This window comes from Cricetulus griseus, chromosome 6 (assembly GCF_003668045.3).
Source record: "Cricetulus griseus strain 17A/GY chromosome 6, alternate assembly CriGri-PICRH-1.0, whole genome shotgun sequence".
NCBI classification, from domain to species: domain Eukaryota; kingdom Metazoa; phylum Chordata; class Mammalia; order Rodentia; family Cricetidae; genus Cricetulus; species Cricetulus griseus.
Genome location: NC_048599.1, coordinates 23404019 through 23424961, shown reverse-complemented (window position 1 = coordinate 23424961; position 20943 = coordinate 23404019). Strand labels below are relative to the sequence as shown.

At 38.9% G+C, this 20943-nt stretch overlaps 1 protein-coding gene and 1 non-coding gene across 8 annotated transcripts in view; both read right to left on the bottom strand.

Moving 5' to 3' along the window:
- Rbm39 (RNA binding motif protein 39) overlaps nt 1-20829 on the bottom strand; it is a 29120-nt gene extending 8291 nt beyond the window's left edge. The window contains exons 1-14 of one of the 7 annotated variants that reach the window (XM_027421331.2): nt 20519-20828; nt 19838-19901; nt 19540-19612; nt 18011-18060; nt 17124-17178; nt 13609-13803; nt 9690-9755; nt 9539-9592; nt 8242-8359; nt 6060-6212; nt 4406-4543; nt 4109-4174; nt 2462-2666; nt 1888-1965 (exon numbers count right to left, since the gene is read on the bottom strand). In XM_027421331.2, coding sequence (XP_027277132.1) covers nt 1888-1965; nt 2462-2666; nt 4109-4174; nt 4406-4543; nt 6060-6212; nt 8242-8359; nt 9539-9592; nt 9690-9755; nt 13609-13803; nt 17124-17178; nt 18011-18029 — 1147 coding nt within the window. In that variant the 5' untranslated portion in view covers nt 18030-18060; nt 19540-19612; nt 19838-19901; nt 20519-20828. Of the gene's footprint in view, nt 1-1887; nt 1966-2461; nt 2667-4108; nt 4175-4405; nt 4544-6059; nt 6213-8241; nt 8360-9538; nt 9593-9689; nt 9756-13608; nt 13804-17123; nt 17179-18010; nt 18061-18429; nt 18585-19539; nt 19613-19837; nt 19902-20518 lie in introns of all 7 variants that reach the window. The other 6 variants (XM_035446499.1, XM_027421332.2, XM_027421326.2 and 3 more) reach the window with 6 other exon arrangements.
- Nucleotides 963-1106, bottom strand: LOC113836435. The gene has a single exon (XR_003486640.1). It is a non-coding gene; the product is annotated as a small nucleolar RNA SNORA48 (small nucleolar RNA).
- Nucleotides 20830-20943: the final 114 nt, after the last annotated feature.

The following is a 20943-nucleotide window of genomic DNA, read 5'->3' as shown; positions in this document are numbered from 1 at the left end:
ACATAATAAATCAAACACACACACACACACACACACAAAGCACCGAGATTAAAAGTGAACATTGCCAGATTTAGCCTATCATGTTTTTTTGTATAGCTTTGGAGCCTGTCCTGCAGCCCATTCTGTAGACCTGGCTGGAGACAACTAACATCCGCTTGCCTCTACCTTCCAAGGGTGGGAATTCAAGAAGCGTGCTAGCATCATCCTGCTGTATCGTTTTTTAAAGAATTGTTTTCATCTTTCTGTGTAGAGGTCAATGTGAATGCATATCCAAAGAGTTAAATTCATCTTAACATCCCATACTCAAGGAAATTTCTAAAATAAATTCCTTTCAATTACAGAAAGCTGCTTGGAATGACTATTAATTGACTGCACAACAAACAAACCTAACATTAAGGTTTTAAAATTCAAAAGCAGAAATACAGGTAACAGATACTTGTGGGAGATTACCAAATAGTGCTTACAGAAATGCCTCAATGATTACTTTTACCTCCTCATAATTAATTACATTGGCATTGTCTTCAGAAATTGTAAGTTGCATAAGATTTTAAAGGACACCATTTGACAAAAAGAAAGTCTTTCTTGCTTTTAAATGTGTCAAAATATGAAGACAAGATCACTAACTTCACATTTCTTAAATTATTTTGAAGTATTGCATATGGATGAATCTGTTGGCAGGTATTGTGACTGGACAGGGACTTAAAGCTAGTGCTGGGAATTTAGATACTTTAAAAGAGCAGTACATGCTTTTAAACTGAGGAAAAATCTGAAGCCTCATCCTCATTTGTTTTGGTTTTGAAGACAAGGTTCTTCTGTGTAACAGCTCTGGCTGTCCTGGAAATGTTTATAGAGCAGGCTGGCTTCTAAGTTACAGAGATCCAACCACCTGCCTACACCTCTCAGTGCTGGCATTACAGGCATGTATCACCACCACCAGGCACTGGCCCCTACTTCTTTTTTTTTATTGTGCCCTAGGCATGAAACAGCTTTGGCCACCAAACCAGGCATCAAGCTAGGATGAACAAAGGGCTACTAGCTCCTCTGCCCCTGACTGATATAAGAACAACACCACCACCAAGGTGTCTCTATGCCCATTGCCAGGGGTTCATCCCTACTTCTTAATGGCAAAATAAAATTACCTGCTTTAGATAGCTTTGTATCTAAGCAGATTTAATAAGAAAGCACAAGTTTCTTATTACATTAACATTACTACTTATCTAAAACTGCACATGGTCTTACTTTCTAGAAAACTTAGAACAGAAATTACTATTAGAATTTCAGAACACTTGAGTTTAAAAACAGGGTCTGGACACTGCCACCCAGGCTGGCATGGAAATCATGGTAAAGCAGCCTGACTTTTTTTTTTAACCAAAGTTGGTATAGCAAAAGTTATTATTCATTTCTATCCAAGACATATATATAAAGAAACAAGTATTACCCTAGGTCCTAGATTTAGGACAATGTAAATCTCTTTTTAGGATTTACTTAATTTCTATTTGAATACAACTTTTGCCTCCATGTATATATCTGTAAGACATATGACCTGCAAATATTAGAAGACATGGATAGATGTGACAATACTGGAGATTACTTTAGAAATATTATTATTATTATTGCATAAAGCAAAAGTTAATTTTAACCAACTCTGGGCTTTTCCTAAACATTAACAATTCAGTCTAAAACTTCACATGTTTCCATAGTCTCATGGGTCACTCTGGCTAATACTAAAGTATACTAAAGCTACTCTTCTTTTGCAACCATTAAGGTGCTAGAAGTACTTAATGAATTGAATTCTCAGTTAGTCCTTTGAAATGCAAAAAATTTGGCATGTTTTCGAATTAGGTGAAAAAACAAATGATTTCAAATTAGAAAAGATTCAATTCCTACCTGCCACAGCACCAAATGCCAAAGAGCCACTCATTTGTAAAGCTTGCTGTGCTGCTGGTGGAATCTGCAAACCTGTACCTGTAAAAGAGTAAGTCTTAAAGTTCTTACTATGTTAACGGCAAAAAAACCCACAATTTTGGGAATTATGTTATCAACTCAGTCATCGGCAAAATGGTTCACTACACCAAGGTAAAATAATCACAACTAACTTTTTTTTTTGGTTTTTTTTTTTTTCTGTGTATCTTTGGAGCCTATCCTGGCACTCACAGAGATCTGCCTGCCTCTGCCTCCCGAGTGATGGAATTAAAGGCGTGCGCAACCAACTCGAAGCTAATCACAACAAATTTCTTACTGAGTCTGGTGACACACAAAATAAAACTCATTAAACTCACAGTAGTACACAAAAACACCAAAATAAGGAGTATATAAAACTTTAATAAAGGTAAAGATTAGAATGCACTCCTACAAATATATAGGAACTCCAAAACAATACACCTGCCTGCATATTTCGTAGTTTGCATGGTTACCTTTCTTTTTCACCACTATACCTATACATCAATAATTGAAAACTTACCCTCTGCAAGTCTCGCCATTAACTGGAGACGACCAGTTGTTCCCAAGTCAATTCCAGTTCTTTCTAGTTCATCACTGTCCAAAAATGAACTAGCACTAGAAGCATCAGTTCGTTCAGTAACATGACCAACTTTCATTGGCCTTCCAGCTAGTTCAAATCCATTAAGCTGTTCCAAAGCTTTTTTGGCACATTCTGAGTCAGAAAACTAGAATAGACAATAGGAATGATACAATTGAATACTTTGTATTTGTATCACTACAGACATAACATTGCCTTCAAGTGCATTGGTGTCAATTTGCTTGAATGCACGTTGTGAGGGTGTCAGACAAGTTGTGAGCTGCCACATGGCTGCTTGGAGTTGAACGCAGGTCCTCTTGATGAGCAGTCAGTGCTCTTAACAACTGTGCCATCTATCCAGCCCCCAAAATAGCAACTTTGTAAGTCTAATTACACACTCATGAAAAAGTACAAAAAGTATATAAAAATTGTGTACATGTAAAATTAGACCATAAATTTTTGCAAATAAAAATGCAAGATAGTGTGAAAATGATTTTTTTTAAAGACCAATTTTTACTTTTTTGACAAGTTGTCTTTACATAAGACATGACTTTTTTATTTTTATTTTTAAATTTTTTCGAGACAGGGTTTCTCTGTGGCTTGGGAGGCTGTCCCGAAATTAGCTCTTATAAACCAGGCTGGTCTGGAACTCATGGAGATCCATCTGCCTCTGCCTCCCTAGTGCTGGGATTAAAGGCGTGCATCACCAACGCCTGGGCCCATAAGACAAAACTTTTGGACAAGTATTTACTATGTAGATCAAGCTGGCCTTTAACTCCTCCCTCCCTGAGACTCATAATTTGTTCCAAAATGCCAAGAACCCTATGTAATTTTTTAGTGAATCTGACAGAGTGGAAAAGAGTGACAGGCACCTAGGATCTTAAACGTGTAACATGATTACCCAACCAACCAAATCTACCAAAGGTGTTTTCCTTCACACCTCTCCTTTAGTCTCCAGATCCCTTCTCACTGTCTTTACCTCTTTCTAAACAGGGGTAAGAGGATCCTGCCAGGCAGTGGTGGTTCACGCCTTTAATCCCAGCACTCAGGAGGCAGAGGCAGGCAGATCTCTGTGTGTTCGAGACCAGCCTGGTCTCCAGAGCAAGTGCCAGGATAGGCTCCAAAGCCACACAGAAAAACCCTGTCTCAAAAAAGCAAAAAACAAACAAAAGAGCTGGGTGTTGGTGGGTCATGCCTTTTAGTCCCACACTGGGGAGGCAAGCTGATATCTGTGAGTTCAGGGCCAGCCTGTCTACAGACAGCCTCCAAATCCACAGAGAAACCAATTTAGTTTGTGCTTTTAACGCCAGGATATGGGAGGCAGATCAAGTCATTTGTTATTTTGAGGCCCGCTTGGCGTCTTCCAGTTGCTAGGGTTACACTGAGAGGCCAGCTCTCAAAATAAACAAGGACATAATAAATAAATAATCAAATAAATGTGGGCTCCAAGTTAGAGGTAGATCTGATACCACTATACTCTATGTGCACCAGAATTTAAATGCACAAAGCAAACTACTTGAAAATACTAATCTTTCTTCATTCCCAACACATACAGTTCACATATTGTGTTACATTAAGAGAACTACTTACTGTAATGAATCCATATCCCTTAGACCGGCCTGTTTCACTATCCATCATGAGCTGAATACTTTCAATCTAAAATTTAATGGCATAAATTTAGGCAAAATTATTCTGTGAGCTATAGTTTTAAAAAATCTGAAATATTCTGTACCCTTATACCCCAGCCCTCAAGTAATGAAGACATCACAACCATTCTTTACAAAAAAAATTTTTTTTTTTCATGGCCTAGAATTTTTAAAAATTTTCCCACTTTGACAGGGAAATACTGTCTGGAGTCAGGGAACTAAACAAAAAACTAAAACTTACCCTTCCAAAAGGCTCAAATATCCCCCGAAGCATATCTTCAGTTATGTTAAAATGTAATGAGCCCACGTAGAGCCTCATGGGTCCAGCACTTCCCTTTTGTAAATTGTTTGCCATTGCAGCAGCTCTGTTTTTTTCTGCCTGTAAGTAAAACCCACATCAAATACTAATAAAAAGCAGAAATGTGTCAATGACAAAGGAGCACTAAGATTGGAAAGCCAAAAACTATGAGTAAAAAGGAAAAAAATAAACCCTAAATTGATTGCTAGGAGGCACTGAAAATACACAAATCTGTAGAAGACATTTGCTAAGAACTAGTGTAAAGAGAAACATCATCAGAAAGATGTAGGTGAGATATATACCATGCTGTGAATGTCATTAATGGCACTAAATTGAATGCAAGAGTTGTGACACAGCATATTAAACTCAAATGTCTGCCTTCTGTGCAAGCACTCTACTGAGCTACATTCCATTACCCTAAACTTTTGCACTCAATAGCAGATGTGCCAACGGTGGTATTATACAATTTTTATAACGTTTAAAGTATATGACAATTATATACAAAACTATATACTCATGTTTCATACCTATATGTAATCCACTATAAAACTTAAACCAAGTCAGGCGGTGAGGGCACAAGCCTTTATTCCCAGCCCTTGTCTACATAACAATTTGCAGGATAGCCAGGGCAGTTACATGGAGAAACCATGTCTTGAAAGAAAACAAATAAATTAAGCCAAAATATCTTGTTTTGTGATATCACAACCAGTAAAAAATACAAATAATCTGTTTACTGAATATTTGTAAACATATAACTCATTATTAGACATACCCCAAGATGAGTTTGAGAGTTGAATGAATGTCTTAGCAAACCATGACGAGGTGTTTGAAGAACCATATACATAGTCACCTAAGTAAAGCATAGCTATTTTGTCTCTATTAAGACAACCTTTTTTTTTTTTTTTTTTTTGGTTTTGACACAGGGTTTCTCTGTATTGTTTGAGGGTGTCCTGGCACTTGCTCTGGAGGCTTTTGGAGGACTTTGGAGGCTGTCCTGGAACTAGCTCTTATAGACCAGCCTGGTCTCGAACTCACAGAGATCTGCCTGTCTCTGCCTCCCAAGTGCTGGGATGAAAGGCGTGTTCCACTACCGCCTGGCTCTATTAAGACCTTTTAAAACTTTTTATATGCTGTAGGTGTTTGTCTGCTTGTGAATCTGTGTATCATGTTCATGTCTGGTGTCAGAATAGGCCAGAAAGATATCAGGTCCGATGAATCGACAGCCACAAAACAGCTGTGCATGTGGATGATCAAAATGCAGAAGGTGGCCTATAGCCACAGCAAGTGCTCTTTAACTATGGAGCCATCTAAAAACCGTAGCTACATTAATACTTTCTAAATTCTCAATCTACATTATAAAACAAACTATCTTTCTAATAACAAACTGCTAGAGAGCACTCACTCACGGACCAGTGCTTCCCACACAATGATGTAAACTACCATCTCATTGATTCCACTTATTAGGTCTGTTAATGAATAATTAATACATAGCCCAAGCTGAGTCAAATTGATTCCAATTCTCCTGCCTAACCCTAAGCCACTGCTGCATATGCTGTGACACCCAGCTCAATGACCAATATCTAAATCAAGAAGTTACCTGTGATGCCTGTACTATAATTGGCACTCCTAAAACACGTTGGCCAGTTAATCCAATTGCTAGAGGCACTGAACTAACATCAACAAATTCCACATAGGCAATTCCTTTGGAACGTCTTGAATTTCTATCAGAAATCATCCTCACATCTCGAACCTAAAATGAAAAGAAATATAATTATTCTATAGTCAAACAATCCACGTAAGTATTTCAAACATACTATTTCTTCAGAAACAGTGTCTCAATCAATACATGGCACCAGGGTTAAACGTTTTGTGTAGACTTGATTACCCTTAAATTCACATAATTCTGTATACCTCTGTCTTCAGAATGCCAAAATTAAATTTCAGTAGTCAGGCAAGGTGTTAGTACATGTCTTTAAAATAGAGCACTAAGGATATCTCTAAGGTGGATTTCTGAGTTTCAGGTGAGCCTGCACTACACAATGAAGACTCAATAAAGATAGGGTGTCAGAGCCTGGCATTGGTGGTGCACGCCTTTAATCCCAGCACTCGGGAGGAAGAAGCAGGTGGATCTCTGTGAGATCGAGGCCAGCCTGGTCTCCAGAGTGAGTGCCAGGATAGGCTCATTTTTAGAGACAGAGAAACCCTGTCTCGAGAAAAAAAAAAAAAAAAAAAAAAAAGATAGGGTGTCAGTATTTATGTCCATCTTATGAAAACTTATATCCTTCTACCTCAGTAATAGGATTACATTATCCAAGAACTGCTTCTAAAAATAATTGGAGATGCCCTGCATTTGTGGTACACACCTTAAATCCCAGCACTTGGGAAGCAGAGACAGGCCCAGCCTGGTCTACAGAATGAGTTCTAGGACATGACCCAAAGCTACAGAGAAACCCAGTCTCAATAAAAGGAAACAAACCAGCTTGGTCTATAAAAGCTAGTTCTAGGACAGCCTACAAAGCCACAGAGAAACCCTGCCTTAAAACCCACCCAACACACAGAATTTGGTCTGCCTGGGACTCCAAGTGATTAAAGGCATTTGCCAATCACCCCTTCCGTTTTTATTGAATCTATTGAAATTACCTATTGCTGTTATCCTTGAGTACATTCCAAAATTTGAAGCTAAGACCCTATTGTTAATTATATAAGCACAATGTATGGAAATAGGACTTGGAGGAATTTGGCTGAACTGAACTGGAGGACTCTCTCATAGTACTGGAAGGAGCTAATACAAGCTTCCAAGGGAGAAAGCAATCAATAGTCTTACCCTGCTGTGACACCTCCAAAACACAATGATGATCAACAGGAAGATTTCCCAAAAGATACAATGTGGCACTTTGTTGTTTTTCCAGACACGGTTTCTCTGTATTGCGCTGGAGCCTGTCCTGGAACTTTCGCTGGATTAAAGTTTTATGTTAGGGCTGGGGGGATGCCTCAGCCAATGTGGCACTTTCATCCTGAGGATTACCACAAACTGTCTATTTGAACTCACAGCTGACTAAACAGAAGAGAATTCATAATCCATTCCTGCAATGTAAACTTACTTAACTGCGTTTGATGAGGCCAAAGAGGCAAGAAAATAAGCTAATAAGGCCATTTCAGAATGCAACCACTAAATCATGGGGTATCCAGGCCTAAATGATACATTTGTAACACATCCCTAACTTAATTATGACAGGGAAGCTGCACTAAGGAAATGTAAACAATACAGCAGGAAAACAAGACATACCAAGGTAGACATGGAGGTCCTTAGTATTGGTTACCCAATACTAAGTATTATTTGAATAAAACTATTAATCTACAAAGACCACTAAATGTACTCACTAGAAATACACACACACACACACACACACACACACACACACACACACACACACACACACACACACACACACACTTAATTAAGATAATTAGAGCTGGGTATTTGTGGCATGTCTTTAATCCCAGCACTCCGGAGGCAGAGGCAGGTAGATCTCTGTGAGTTTCAGACCAGCCTGGTCTACAAGAGCTAGTTCCAGGATAGCCTCCAAAGCCAGAGAAACCGGGTCTTGAAAACAAAACAAAACTCACCTTTTTTTTTTTGAGATAGGATTTCACTCTGGCCCTGGCTGTCCTAGAACTCAATCTATAGACCTACCTGAGTGCCTGGCCTTCTGACTGCCACCACTGCCTGTGTGCCTCACTTCTACCAACTTAACAGTCTCTTATAAATGGGGAGTTACCTTTCCTACTGTAGAGAAAAACTCTTCCAAATCCCTTGGTCGAATTCTTGCTGCCAGTTGCATGCAGAAAACTGTCCTTGCATCTCTTTCCTCAGGAGTTAGATTATCAATAGGTTCCCTAAGAGGAGAAGATTACAAAATTAATAACTGCAACATTTTTTAGTGGGACACAAGATTATTTTGATCATTGGTAGCCTCAAAATCCAGTTCTTTGTTTTACTAGACATAAGATTTTCTTGCCGGGCGGTGGTGGTGCACGCCTTTAATCCCAGCACTTAGGAAGCAGAGGTAGGCGGGTCTCTGTGAGTTTTAGGCCAGCCTGGTCTCCAGAACAAGTACCATGATAGGCTTCAAAACTACACAGAGAAATCGGGTCTTGAAAAACCAACCCCCGCCCCATTAAAGCCTAAGAAGCTAGAGGGTTCAGAAATTAAGGACATGTATTGCTCTTCTCAAGGACTTAATTTTGGTGCACAGCACCATGTTGAGTGGCTATAACTCTAGTTCCATGGCCTCTTGGGATAGCAGCATTAACATAAATACATTTGTATTAAATAAACATTTTTTGTTCTCTCTTTACTCTATTTTGAAACACTAATTCCTGAAAAGTCTTATTAAAGTTTACCAAGATATCAGTGGATAATTTTGTTTGTAAAGTTGTAGATGAAATCATGATATCCAAGTGCTGTACCACTGGTACACTTACAAGTCCCACATGTTAACGTCAAAAGGTATAAAACTGAATTAGATTTTACAAGTAAACAGATTACTAAGAATATCACAATAAGCCGGGCATTGGTGGCCCACACCTTTAATCACAGCACTCAGGAGGCAGAGGCAGGCAGATCACTGTGAGTTTTAGTTCTAGGACTAAAGCCAGAGAAAACCTGTCTCTAAAAACCAAAACAAACTATCAGGGCTGGAGAGATAGCTCAAGAGTTTAAGCGCACTAACTACTCTTCTAGGTCCTCAGTTCATGTGCCAACAGCCATCTATAATGAGATTTGATACCCTCCTTCTTCTGGTATGCAGGCATACATAGACAGAATTTCTGCTTATAATAAATAAGTCTTTAAAAATAAATAAATGAAAGTAATTGTAAATCTTCCCCTTAAGGTCAACAAGGTTAGTGAAGTATGTACCGTATTACAAAATGTGCCTTGAAACAAGATGATCATTATAGTCTAAACTTACTGAGGAAGAAAATAAGTTGAAGAATATTCAATGATCATTATGTAAACTCAAAATGTTTTGGTGTTTTGTTTGCAGATGGGGGGAAAAAAAGGTCAGCGGTTACCTCACAGGGCTCTTGTCTTTTCTGAATGGACTTTTGCTTCGGGAACGTCTTCTGCTGTAAGGGTAAAAAGTTTCACAAGTTACCCAAACAAGTAATGTCTCATTAGTTCCTTGAAAAACAATTTAAGCAATTCAGAAGTGTGTTTAAAAACCTTAATTTGATGCTATGAGGCAACCCAATCTTTCCTCGGATGGCACTGTTAAATTTTGGTCCGGAGCTAAAAAGAAAACACAAAATTACACTAGTTACAGGTTTAGGGTCTTGCCAAGATCAAGTTCATGGGCTCTCCAGCAAGACTAACATTGTTTAGGCTGCTTCTTTTCTACATCAACTATAAAAAGGAAACAAAAGAACTTAGAAAAATTTGTATCTTTATCCCTGACCTGAAGCCCTTGTATTTATCTATCCTGGATGAGTTAGAGGTGCCAAGAACAAACGTTACAGCTTCAAAATTTTCTCACTCTAAAAATGGATTGCATCTACTTTTAGTTTTTCAACCATGTAATTATGAACATGAGTTGTTAAAATTTAGTAGAGTAAAAACAAATGATTCTGAACCCTCATCCCAGCATCAGTTTACTATACAGTTCTTTCTTGGAAAAAATATGTACTTATATGAACTCACTCTGTAGTAAAGAATGACCAAGAACTCCTGTTCCTGCATTGCTAATCTCTGGGAGGATTTTAAAAAAAAAAATGCATCAAACCATGAAAACTGGTACGTTCCATATAATACATCCCTTTCTTTTTTTAAGACAGAACAACCCTCATAGTGCTGGAACTTACTATATTACATATCAGGCCAGCCTCACAGAGATTCTACCTGCCTCTGCCTCCTGAGATTATTATTATTTTTTTTTTGGTGTTTTTCGAGACAGGGTTTCTCTGTGGCTTTGGAGGCTGCCCTGAAACTAGCTCTTGTAGACCCTTGGCCCCCCAGTGCTGCGACTAAATGCATTTGCCACCAGGGCACGGACTTTTAAAATTTTATGACAGGTTCTCACTGTGTAGTCCTAGTTGGTGGAACTCAAAAAAGCCTATCTGGAGTGCTGGAATTAAATGCATTTGTCACCATACTCAGCTCCCATGTAATAATTCATTTTATTACATTTTTAACTATTTTTAAAATTATTTTATGTGCATTGGTGTTTAGCCTACATGTGTATCTGTTTGAGGGTGTCAGCTCTTGGAATTACAGACAGTTCTGAGCTGCCATGGGAGTACCTGGAACTGAACCTGGGTCCTTTGGAAGAGTAGACAGTGCTCTTACCCACTGTTGGCACTGCAACTCAGGACCTCTGAAGAGCAGTTAGTGCTCTTAAGCTCTGAGGAAGCTCTCCAGCCCTGATTTATGTTTTTAATGCAGAGTATATCCCTTTGTAGCCCTCACCCACTTGGAACAGGTAACAACATCAGCAGCAGCAAGAACAAGGAAGCAAATCAGAATTCTAAAAGGTTATTATCCTAAGGAGCTAAAGGGTTCAGCAATTAAGGATATGTATTCCTCTTCCCACGTAACCAGTGTTATTAAATGTTGAGCCATTTTTCTAGCTCCCCCCACCCTCTTTTTATCAATATGGACTAGAACTTAGCTGTGATCCTCCTCTTCCTTACTAACCCCTAATAAGATAATTACTGGAATTCATGTAATCATATAAACAATTTTTATAACTTATATTTTATGTGCACCGGTGTTTTGCATACATTTACGTCTGTGTGAAGGTGTCACTGTTACAGACAGTTGTGAGCAGCCATGTGGGTGCAGGGAATTAAAACAGGATCTTCAGGAAATGTCTGCTCTTAACCCCAGAACCATCTGTCTAGCACCATAAAAAAGTAAAATTTAACAAGGCATTTTTTATCCTGTTACAAATTAATACAGATTGGTATTTAGGAGTCAGGGTATCACTATGCATCCCTAGCTGACACATGGTAAAGTAAGCCAACTAGGTTTCTCCTTTAGTTATAACTGTGGAGTCCAGTTATAGACGCCACAGTTCATTGAAACCCAACACCAGTTTAAATAAAGTCAGACTAGGATAAGAAGCAGGCACAGACAGACATAGACACCACAGACACTCACATATCACCCATCCATACTCTACAAATGGTATTCTCATGTTTTGGGGTTTGTTTGTTTTTGAGACAGAGTTTCTCTGTGTAGCTTTGTAGAGCAGGCTGGCCTGTAACTCAGAGATCCCCCGCCTTTGTCTCCTGAGTGCTGGGACTAAAGGGGTGCAACCATCAACGCTCAGTATTCTAATTTTTAAAGAAACTATATCCATTTAGTTCATCCTGGTAAGACAATTAACAATCCTAAAAAATGTAGAGTAGCAGGGGGTTGGTGGTGCACGCCTTTAATCCCAGCGCTCAGGAGGCAGAGGCAGGTTGATCTCTGTGAGTTCGATGCTAGCCTGGTCTACAGAGTGAGTTCCAGGACTAGCTCCAAAGCAATACATAGAAACCCTGCCTTAAGAAGCAGAGAATGTACAGTAACTCTTGAAGAAGAAACAATTTCTAATATAAATTCAGCATTAAAATACCATCATGGCTCTAGTAATCATCATGTAAAGTCTTATAGTAAAGTTACTTATATAAGTAAAGTTACTTATAGTAACTATAAGTAACTAAAAGGACCCTATAACCTATAAATATGGGAAGCATCCACAGACTCAGGCATGCATACTAATAAATGAAAGCCAATATTCTGAGTATTTTGTAGACAATCTTCATTACTCATTATGTCCAAGTGAATTCCTTAACAAAAGTGAAGGGGTTGATTCAGTTGAGTGTCTTTGAACTCAATTCTTAACTACTTCAACATTTAGAATTAAACAGTTAAGGGCAATACTGCTTCCACAGAGTTCCTGAGTTCAGTTCTCAGCATCCACAAATCAAGAAGCTCACAAACGCCTCTTAACTCCAGCTCTAGAAGTAGAGTGTAGTCCAATGCTTTTGGCCTACATGGACACTTGCACTCACTGGCAACACACACAAGCATATGTACATTTAAAAGTGATTTACAATGGTGTGCATTTTAAATTGACAATTGACAAAAGATTGTTAATTGTCTTACCAGGATGAACTAAATGGATATAGTTTCTTTAAAAATTAGGTAAGGACCTTGCTTCTTTCAATCCTTTCTCAGAAATGCAATTTCTTCCCAAAATACAGATGAATTTTATGTGCATTGGTGCTTTGCCTACATGTATGTCTATGTGAGGTTGTCAGGGAAGTATTAGAACTGATTTTACAGCCTGTTGTGAGCAGCCTTGTGGGTACTGGGAATTAAATCTGTGTCCTATGGAAGAGCAATCAGTGCTGCTCAACCCCAGCCATCTTTCTAGCCCCAGATGATTTTTTTTTCATAAGTGATGTCATCCTTTTTTAAGCACAGGGTTTCTCTGTGGCTTTGGAGACTGTCCTCGAACTAGCTCTTGTAGTCCAGGTTGGTTGCCAACTCAGATAAGTGATGTTATCTTAAATATCCTTAAATAATGCATGCAAATTTTTGTTGTTTTTGAGACAGCATTTCTCTGTGCAGCTTTACAGACCAGAGATCTCACATAGATCCGCCTGCCTCTGTGTCTCAAGTGCTGGGACTAAAGGTGTGGGCCACCACTCCCGGGCTACAAAGCACTTTCAATTTAAAGGTTTAAATACAAATAGTTAAAATAATGAGCCTAAAAGTTGAGAACACAAAATGGTGACAGATTTCAGCTCAAGACAGCCACAAATAAGATTTTCTATCCAAAACTATACAGTTTAGACACATATTTTGTATGATGAGTGTTCTAATGGCTCACATACTTTAGGTTTTCTCTATCAAGTACTCAAATGCTTTATTTTAATTTGGACTGGCAAGCAATCAAAGCTGGTCAAAAAATGTTGGTAGTTCTGGTAGTTTCTAAGTTTTTATATAATCAATCCACATACTGTATTTTCACCTTACTAGGGGTCAATGTCAGTATCTTTCATTTTAAATCTGTTATTGGAAAACACAATCTCATAATGCTTTCAGTTAAACTATTATCTAAACACCTGCAACAAAAGTAATTGCAGTTACATACTAGGGACTTCTGTAGCGGCCTCGGAATCTTCTATCTCGACTTCGTGAGCGGCTTCGTCTCCTTTCTTTGCTTCTGCTTCGTTTCCGTTCACGGCTTTTGCTCTTTTTCCTTTCTCTATCTCTACTTCGCTTCCGTTCCTTACTTTTGCTCCTTTTTCGCTCATGACTACGACTTCTGCTCTTGCTTTTTTTTCTCCTGGGGGAGGGAAAAGTACCATTATCATGCTGGTGTAAATACTAAGTAATATATACTTCCTTTTACGGTCAAAATGTTTATCCTTTTGTAAATGTATTTTTTACCACTGTACAATGGTACAAAATCATACTTTAGGAAAAAATTCCTAGGCATGGGACCTAAAACCCCAACCTTTGCTTCATGTTAACTGAATACAATCAAAGAATTGAGAGACAGGTTTAAGAGGAAGAATTTGCAATCATCTCCTGAGGCAGCTACAGCTTGAAACAAGAGACCGGGACTTGCTGGTAAGTAGAAACCAAGCCTCAACTTCAAAAACAATATAATTGCCATTCCCCTAATAGACCACCAAGCAAACAGTAATAAAAGTTACAGTATGTTCACATTTAAGAAATAGTAATTGTCATGTGAAAAATTTCCATACAGTAATTTAGTTCAAGTCAATTTTGACACAATGTACATGTAGTCTGAACTTTCAAAACACCATATACATAGCATTTTTGTTTCATAGGAAAAATTATAAGAAATGATAAAGGACATTAAGAATGCAGTAAATTCACTTTAACAAGCCCAGTTTTAATGTGACCATTTATAAGGTTTCCACTTAAAGCTAGGATAAAAATGGAAAATGCCCTTTTTAAGCTAGTTTATACAAGCCTGTGGGATAAATTAAAACAACTTGACCTTCCTTGGAAAAGTAAAAAAAAGCCCATCACTTATCTTCCCATATATTTCTGTGTTCCTCACAATATTTCACCCACTGGTTTAATAATGAAACCTTGAAATCTGTTCCTCTGTCATCACCCAAATTAGAGGTGCCTTCAGATATTTCAATGTAAATGAAAGACATTTCAAAATAAATTTATTCCACCAAAATGTCCATTTTTAAGTGGTTTGAAGCCTGAACATTTTGACAACTCTACATCATTAGGAAAATTAATTAGCTATTTAATCTGTATCAAAGCAAAGTTAGCACAAGAACCACTGAGGCATGCCTCAGAGAACCTGTAAGCAGGTCATCTTAGAGTGCACTGAAAATAGAAAATGGAAACACCCACCTTCTGGAATCTCGAAACCCACACTCCAATCACAAGGAGATGTAGAGCTTTCCAAGGAGGCAGAAACTTTGTCTAAAATTTCAAGATAATCCACCTGACTGTCAGAAATATGCTAGGTAGCACATGACACAAAATTAGGCTACACTCATTTATACAGAAGTCAAAGCAACTCCAATGCTCAAAAGGGCAACAATTAACATTCCAACTTTGATGTTTCAAACACTGACACTATTTCTTAGGACTAAAGAATTCTGAATTCTGTAAATCCTACCAAATTAGGGGACAAGGTAAAAATTAATTTCATTCCCCTGGGGGGAAAAAAAGACAGCAAGTTTTTGCTCTGCTCAAAGGCGGCCCACAGCAGAGTCAATCTTAGTCTGTCAAAGAAACTTAAAAAATAACTGAGAGAGCTAATTTTAACTCAATGTCTTGCTAGACGTTTCATAAGCAAATCCCCACCCACATCTGAAGGCAACCCCAGATAGGTAAGTAGACATACTAAGATATCAGAAAATTCAATTTTCCATATAAAAGCCCAGACAAAAGATAAATGTTGCAAGAAACAAAGATACTTCTCTAGAGTAAATTCCAGCATTAAAGAACATTATCAACTAAAGAAATGGTTATAAAAATCCATCCTAATAGTCAAATCCTGTTACAACTTAAATGGGACTTTCCCAAGTCTTTAGTGGCAGTGGAATTTGTACTGAACATCATTGAAGTAAATGGTCCACTGGGCCTTTGGACTTTTTGGTTATATGGCCTCTGCTGTAAAGGTGTTTTGCTATAACTGGATTTGACCTCTTCCATGTAAGAAGATCTAAAATTTAAATGCAAAGTATTCTGGAAAATAAGAAAAAAAAAATAGAAGTCATTTATTCCAAAATTTGATAATCCACACCACAGTAGCCAATATATTTTAACTGTGCCATTTTACTGTTATCCTTTTCTAAATGATTCTTTAAAGACTTTAACAAAATAAAGTTTGACTTGAGACTTGCAAAACTTGTCACAGCAACATACTTCCCTGAGGACGAACCTAAGTCCATAGAGAGTTTACTGGAGGCCTTGACAAACTTCCGTGTTACAACTCTTCAGAAAGTAGGCTAACAGGCTGTTATTTCAAACTTCATCCCTTACTACTGGGATATGACACTGTGTGTTACAAGTCAGTTACAATTTTTTTACACAAGAGTTTATACACATAGCTAACTTTGTCAGAATGTGAAGTTTCTTCTTTCTACCTTATCAGCAACAATTACCTCCAATTCAATAAGGTTTTAACATGAGCCATACAAAAATGTTATCTACCTTAGGTGAACACAAATTATCTTAAAATGAGAAAATTTATTTTTCATCCACATTAGGTTCAATTACTTTTTGTGGCATGTTCCTTCAAATAACTAGATAAAAACTTTGTGACTACATTAGGCAATCACCTAATTTAAATCAGCTGTAACTAAAGAAGCCTTGAACATTTTGAAGATACTACTGATTAAAGTATTTAGGGAAGTCTTCCTTTAAAACACTATGTTAAATTGCCCAACTGACTCTATGCATTAGACAAAACTACAATGACTAACCCCCACCCCAAAAAGCACAATCTCTAATATAATACATGGTGCTCAAATGGGTTATAAAAGCGTGGTGATTTTTAATGAACTTAGACACAGGATTCAAAGAAAAAACTAAAGATATTGGTGGAAAGAAGTGACATTAAAGAATGTCAAAGATTTGCATTCAAGTTTATCCTCATCCTTTTCAACCTTAAGATCAAAATCTTTACTATGTCACTATAAATATGACATCTGAAGAAATTTTTGTTCCAGGATTTTATTTTGATTATAAAATTATGAAGCTGAAAATTTAGGAAACTGTTACACTGGCAAAGGTTAAAAATGCACGATATGAATCCTGTCAACCTGCTCTCTGCATCCACTTCTGACCAGTATAGAACCTGATTCAACCCAATCATGCATAAGAAAAAATTTACACTAATCAGACCTGTGTTTCCTCTTAATATTAATTCATTTTTGTATTCTCTACAGGATCTCACTATGAAACCCAGGCTGGCATTGAATTTATTATGATCACTATGCCTCTACCTAAGGAGGGAGTTATAAACCTACATCCATACCCAAACCCACATACTAATAGTAATCCATTACTACACCACATTAAAATTATAAACCCTTTGCTTAGCAAACCTAAGTAACCCATTGAGCATTTTCTCATCTATTTTATGAAATTGTATCAACCTACCTAACAAAGTTGTTGTGAGGATGACTGAGGTAGTTACTATGATGCACTTTGAGCTCTTAGGAGGAAAAGAGCCAAAAAGAGTCAAGTAAGTGGCTATTTTATCATCATTTTCATTATTTATCACGGGGTCATGATATGACAAACTTTTGGTATGGCATCATAAACATGGGCTAGAACTTAATGCATATGACCATATCATGTTAAGAATCACTAATTTTGGAGCTAAATGCTAATTTTACAACAGCTGATAAGCTCCAACCTTATAAATTGGATCCTGTTTAAACTGTTAACATAACTTTGTATATTGTATTCTGTACTAAGTCTATAGCATGAAGTTCTTATTTCAGATTACTCACCTAACCCAAATAAATTACATATTCTTAACGGTCTCCTTAGATACACTAAAGATAAAAAGGCCCAAAACAATGAAGGAAAAAATTTTACAAAGAATTACTGCCAAAAGGGCCTTTAAGCTGCAAGGAGCAGAAATAACTCATAGCCAATTCCTTTAGTGAATGAAGGTAAACACAGTATTTTCTGTGGCCTTGATTTGATTTTTTTTCCAATGTAAGTCTTCTAATTCAATGATTATCACATCTCCAAAAAAATTAAGCCAAAGTTACCAAATTTAAAACATTATAGAACTCAAGAGAATCATGGGATCCTTGAAGGGAAAAGTGTCCAGAAGGTCTCTGAAACCATATGCTGAAGTCTACATCGCAAAGTCCATAGTTTTAAATCCTGAAGGACTTTCTCATCCCAAAGGGTATGACCAGTTTTCTAAGAAGCGAAGAAAACCACAGTTTGATGCTTTAGGCACAAGAACATAAGATTTCCACCACAAGAAGTTTAGAGCCCACCCTCCCAGGTTCCTTGTTCAAACTTACTTTTTGCTACGTTCTTCATGGCCGTTAGCACTGCTCAACTTGTTCTCATCCTAAGCAAGGTTGATAGAAGAACATCATGAGGACGAAGTGGTAACATTTCAAGTTGTCAAAGGGTAAAGGGAATAGGAATAAGAAAATACAAGACAATTTTAAAACTAATTACTTATTTAGTCTAACATGGAAGGCTATAAAAAAAATTTAGATGGTATATGTTTAACCACTTTGTTGCTAATAATTAAGTCATCAAGAAACAAAAAATTAAAATCTTTCCACATTAACATGTTATATTTTACTTTCTTACATTGTTTAGATAATAAATAAGTTAACCAGAGTTACAAAACGTTGAAGTGGTTATTATTTTTATGAAACATGAAGTCACTGAGTTTTATTCCATGTGCTATTGTCCCTTTTGTCGGTACCATGGCTCTATTTCTGCCTAAGCCCCAAGTGGCCATGCTAGCAGCCAGCCACTATCGATTTCCTGTGACCGATGCCATTCCTGAGATCTTCGCCCATTTCCGCTGGAGGGTTGGGACTGTAAGAGCTTGATGCCACCTCTGTCACACATCTCGCCCTGAAGCAAACAGGGATTCACACTGCTTTAGTAATGTTGACTCCCAAGAACCCAAGAAAAGTTAATTAATAATTCACCAGTCCAGCCTAAACATTTCCTACTTCCATACCTGTTTACATGGAATTACATCCACGTTAAACTAAGACAAGAAACATTAAAAACAGCAAACACGTCTTCAAGAGTCTAGCATTATAAATTATACTATTTTATAACTATCAGAATTCATCCAAAAGGAACCACATGGTCGTGCTACACTCCAAAACAAATGTATTATTTTAAATGGTTTAAGCGCAATGTTTATTTCAAAGTTTGAACACATCAGCTACGTAGTATATCTGCTAAGTTACAGAGGCTAAGGTTTGTGACACCAGTGATAATGCATGCATACTGCTATTTTCACCACCAAGTGGGGGAAGAAGGAAGAGTGTTTACTTTTACTCTGATACTGAAACGGGTCATATTGTATTACTAATCAAAATAACTCCTTTGTAGTTTTTAGTGTGAAATACTTCGGCAGGGCCTAATTAAAAACAAAATACTATGGAGAACAGTAAAACAGTCATCAAGTGACTCTAATTTGTGACATTGCCTCTTGCCTTTTGTTTTGGTGGTTTTATATTGTTTTGTTTTGGTTTCTGCTAATGTCTATTCAGGGATCCAAGAATTTCAGTAATTATTAACTGAAAAGCAGATCAGCACCTGCCTGTTTTAAGGTTACTATCGCCAGCCTTGTATCTATTTATATAAAATAAATTTTAAATCTCACCCATTTCTTCTTTAAAGACTCGTAAGATTTACTTGCCACAGACTGGTTATGATTTATTCTTGGACCCCTGCTATTTTCCCAAACCACTACATTCACCTTTTTTGCTATACCAAACTGGAGCTGGTAATTCTTAGTTGAGTCATTTTACCTAGGGGACCACGGTACAGCGATAAGTCACTCAATTACTACCTTATGATTGACAGTTCACACTGGAATCAAAGGTGAATTCATGGGAGTAGAGGTGAGATATCGTTAGGCAAGTCTACAAAGAGAGATAGATGGGCATTTATTCATCACGCTGAAGTGAAACTACTGCACAATATTATTACATCAATAGCATATATTTACTTTTGTAAGTTACACGTAATGCATCTCTGATAAGATAATCAAGAGGGCTCCGGGAAGGTTAGTTTACATTTCAGCAGTAGTTTCGTGAATAATGCTAAATTAAGAAACATATTAAAGCTCACTGGCATGTTTTTCTCACCTTCTTGTAAGGGGCCTCAAGCATCGCCTCAATATCAATATCGTCTGCCATTTTCTCTACACGCCTAGGGAAGAACAAGACAGTCCTGTTAAGTAAACAACGACTAATTCGTCTAAAAACACTCGACTCCTCGGCCTAAAAAAAAAAAAAATTCAGATTTTTGAGAAAAGTCCTTAGTTTAAAAAAAAAGCCCGACAACGACTAAAACTGCGCGACGCACGTCAACAACCAGAGGCTTGACGTGGGCGAGCAAACGCGAAGGGCTCCTCCTTCCAGCAAACGCACGGGCCGAGCCCCGCGTCTCATCGCGCAGGGCGGCCCCTGGGCCCCCGAGGCCCGACCGCAGCGGCGTACGGAGCGCACCCGGGGCTTCCTTCCGCACAAAACCCGCGCTGCCATCTTAGCGGCGGGGAGCGCCCTCCGCGGGGAGGGGTTGTGTACCGAGGCGGCGTTCGGCAGGCGCCATGTTGGAGGTCGCGACCAGCCCCGGCCTGCGAAGGGCAGACCCGTCCGCCCGCGGTGCCCTGGCCGCCACCCGAAGCCCAGCGGCGGACACGAGCCCGCCGCCCGCCCGCCTGCCCTCCCCGCCTGCCCTCGCCCACCAGCCCCGGCCGCGCGCCGCGAAACGCCGCCCCGCAGCGACAGGACGAGGGCGGCCGCGGGCGGCGCCACGCCGCGTACCTGTGCGGGCTTCCGCGCGCCTGTGCTCGGTTCGGGAGGCCGCCGCCGCCGCCGCCGCCGCCGCTACTGTTAAGCCCCTAGGCCCAGGCCGCGGTACCGCCCAACCCGAATATCGGGCCCCGAGGGCGTCTAGGCCCAAGCGAATCTAAAAGAAACAATGGGATTAAAGGAGCCCGCGCGGGAGAGCAGGGCAGCGGCTTCGGCAGCTCGGGATCCACCCCTGCGACAGCGTCCGTCGGCTGGCTCCCTGAAATGGCGGCCGCTGCTCCTCCGTACTCACATTCACCAACACACATACACACACACAAACACCCGGGGTCTCCCGGAGCCTCAGCACGGGCTCTCGCGAGAAACTGCCCGGCGTTCCAGACTGCAGGGGAGGGGGGACGAAATATCGCGAGATCTCGGGACGGCCGACACACCAC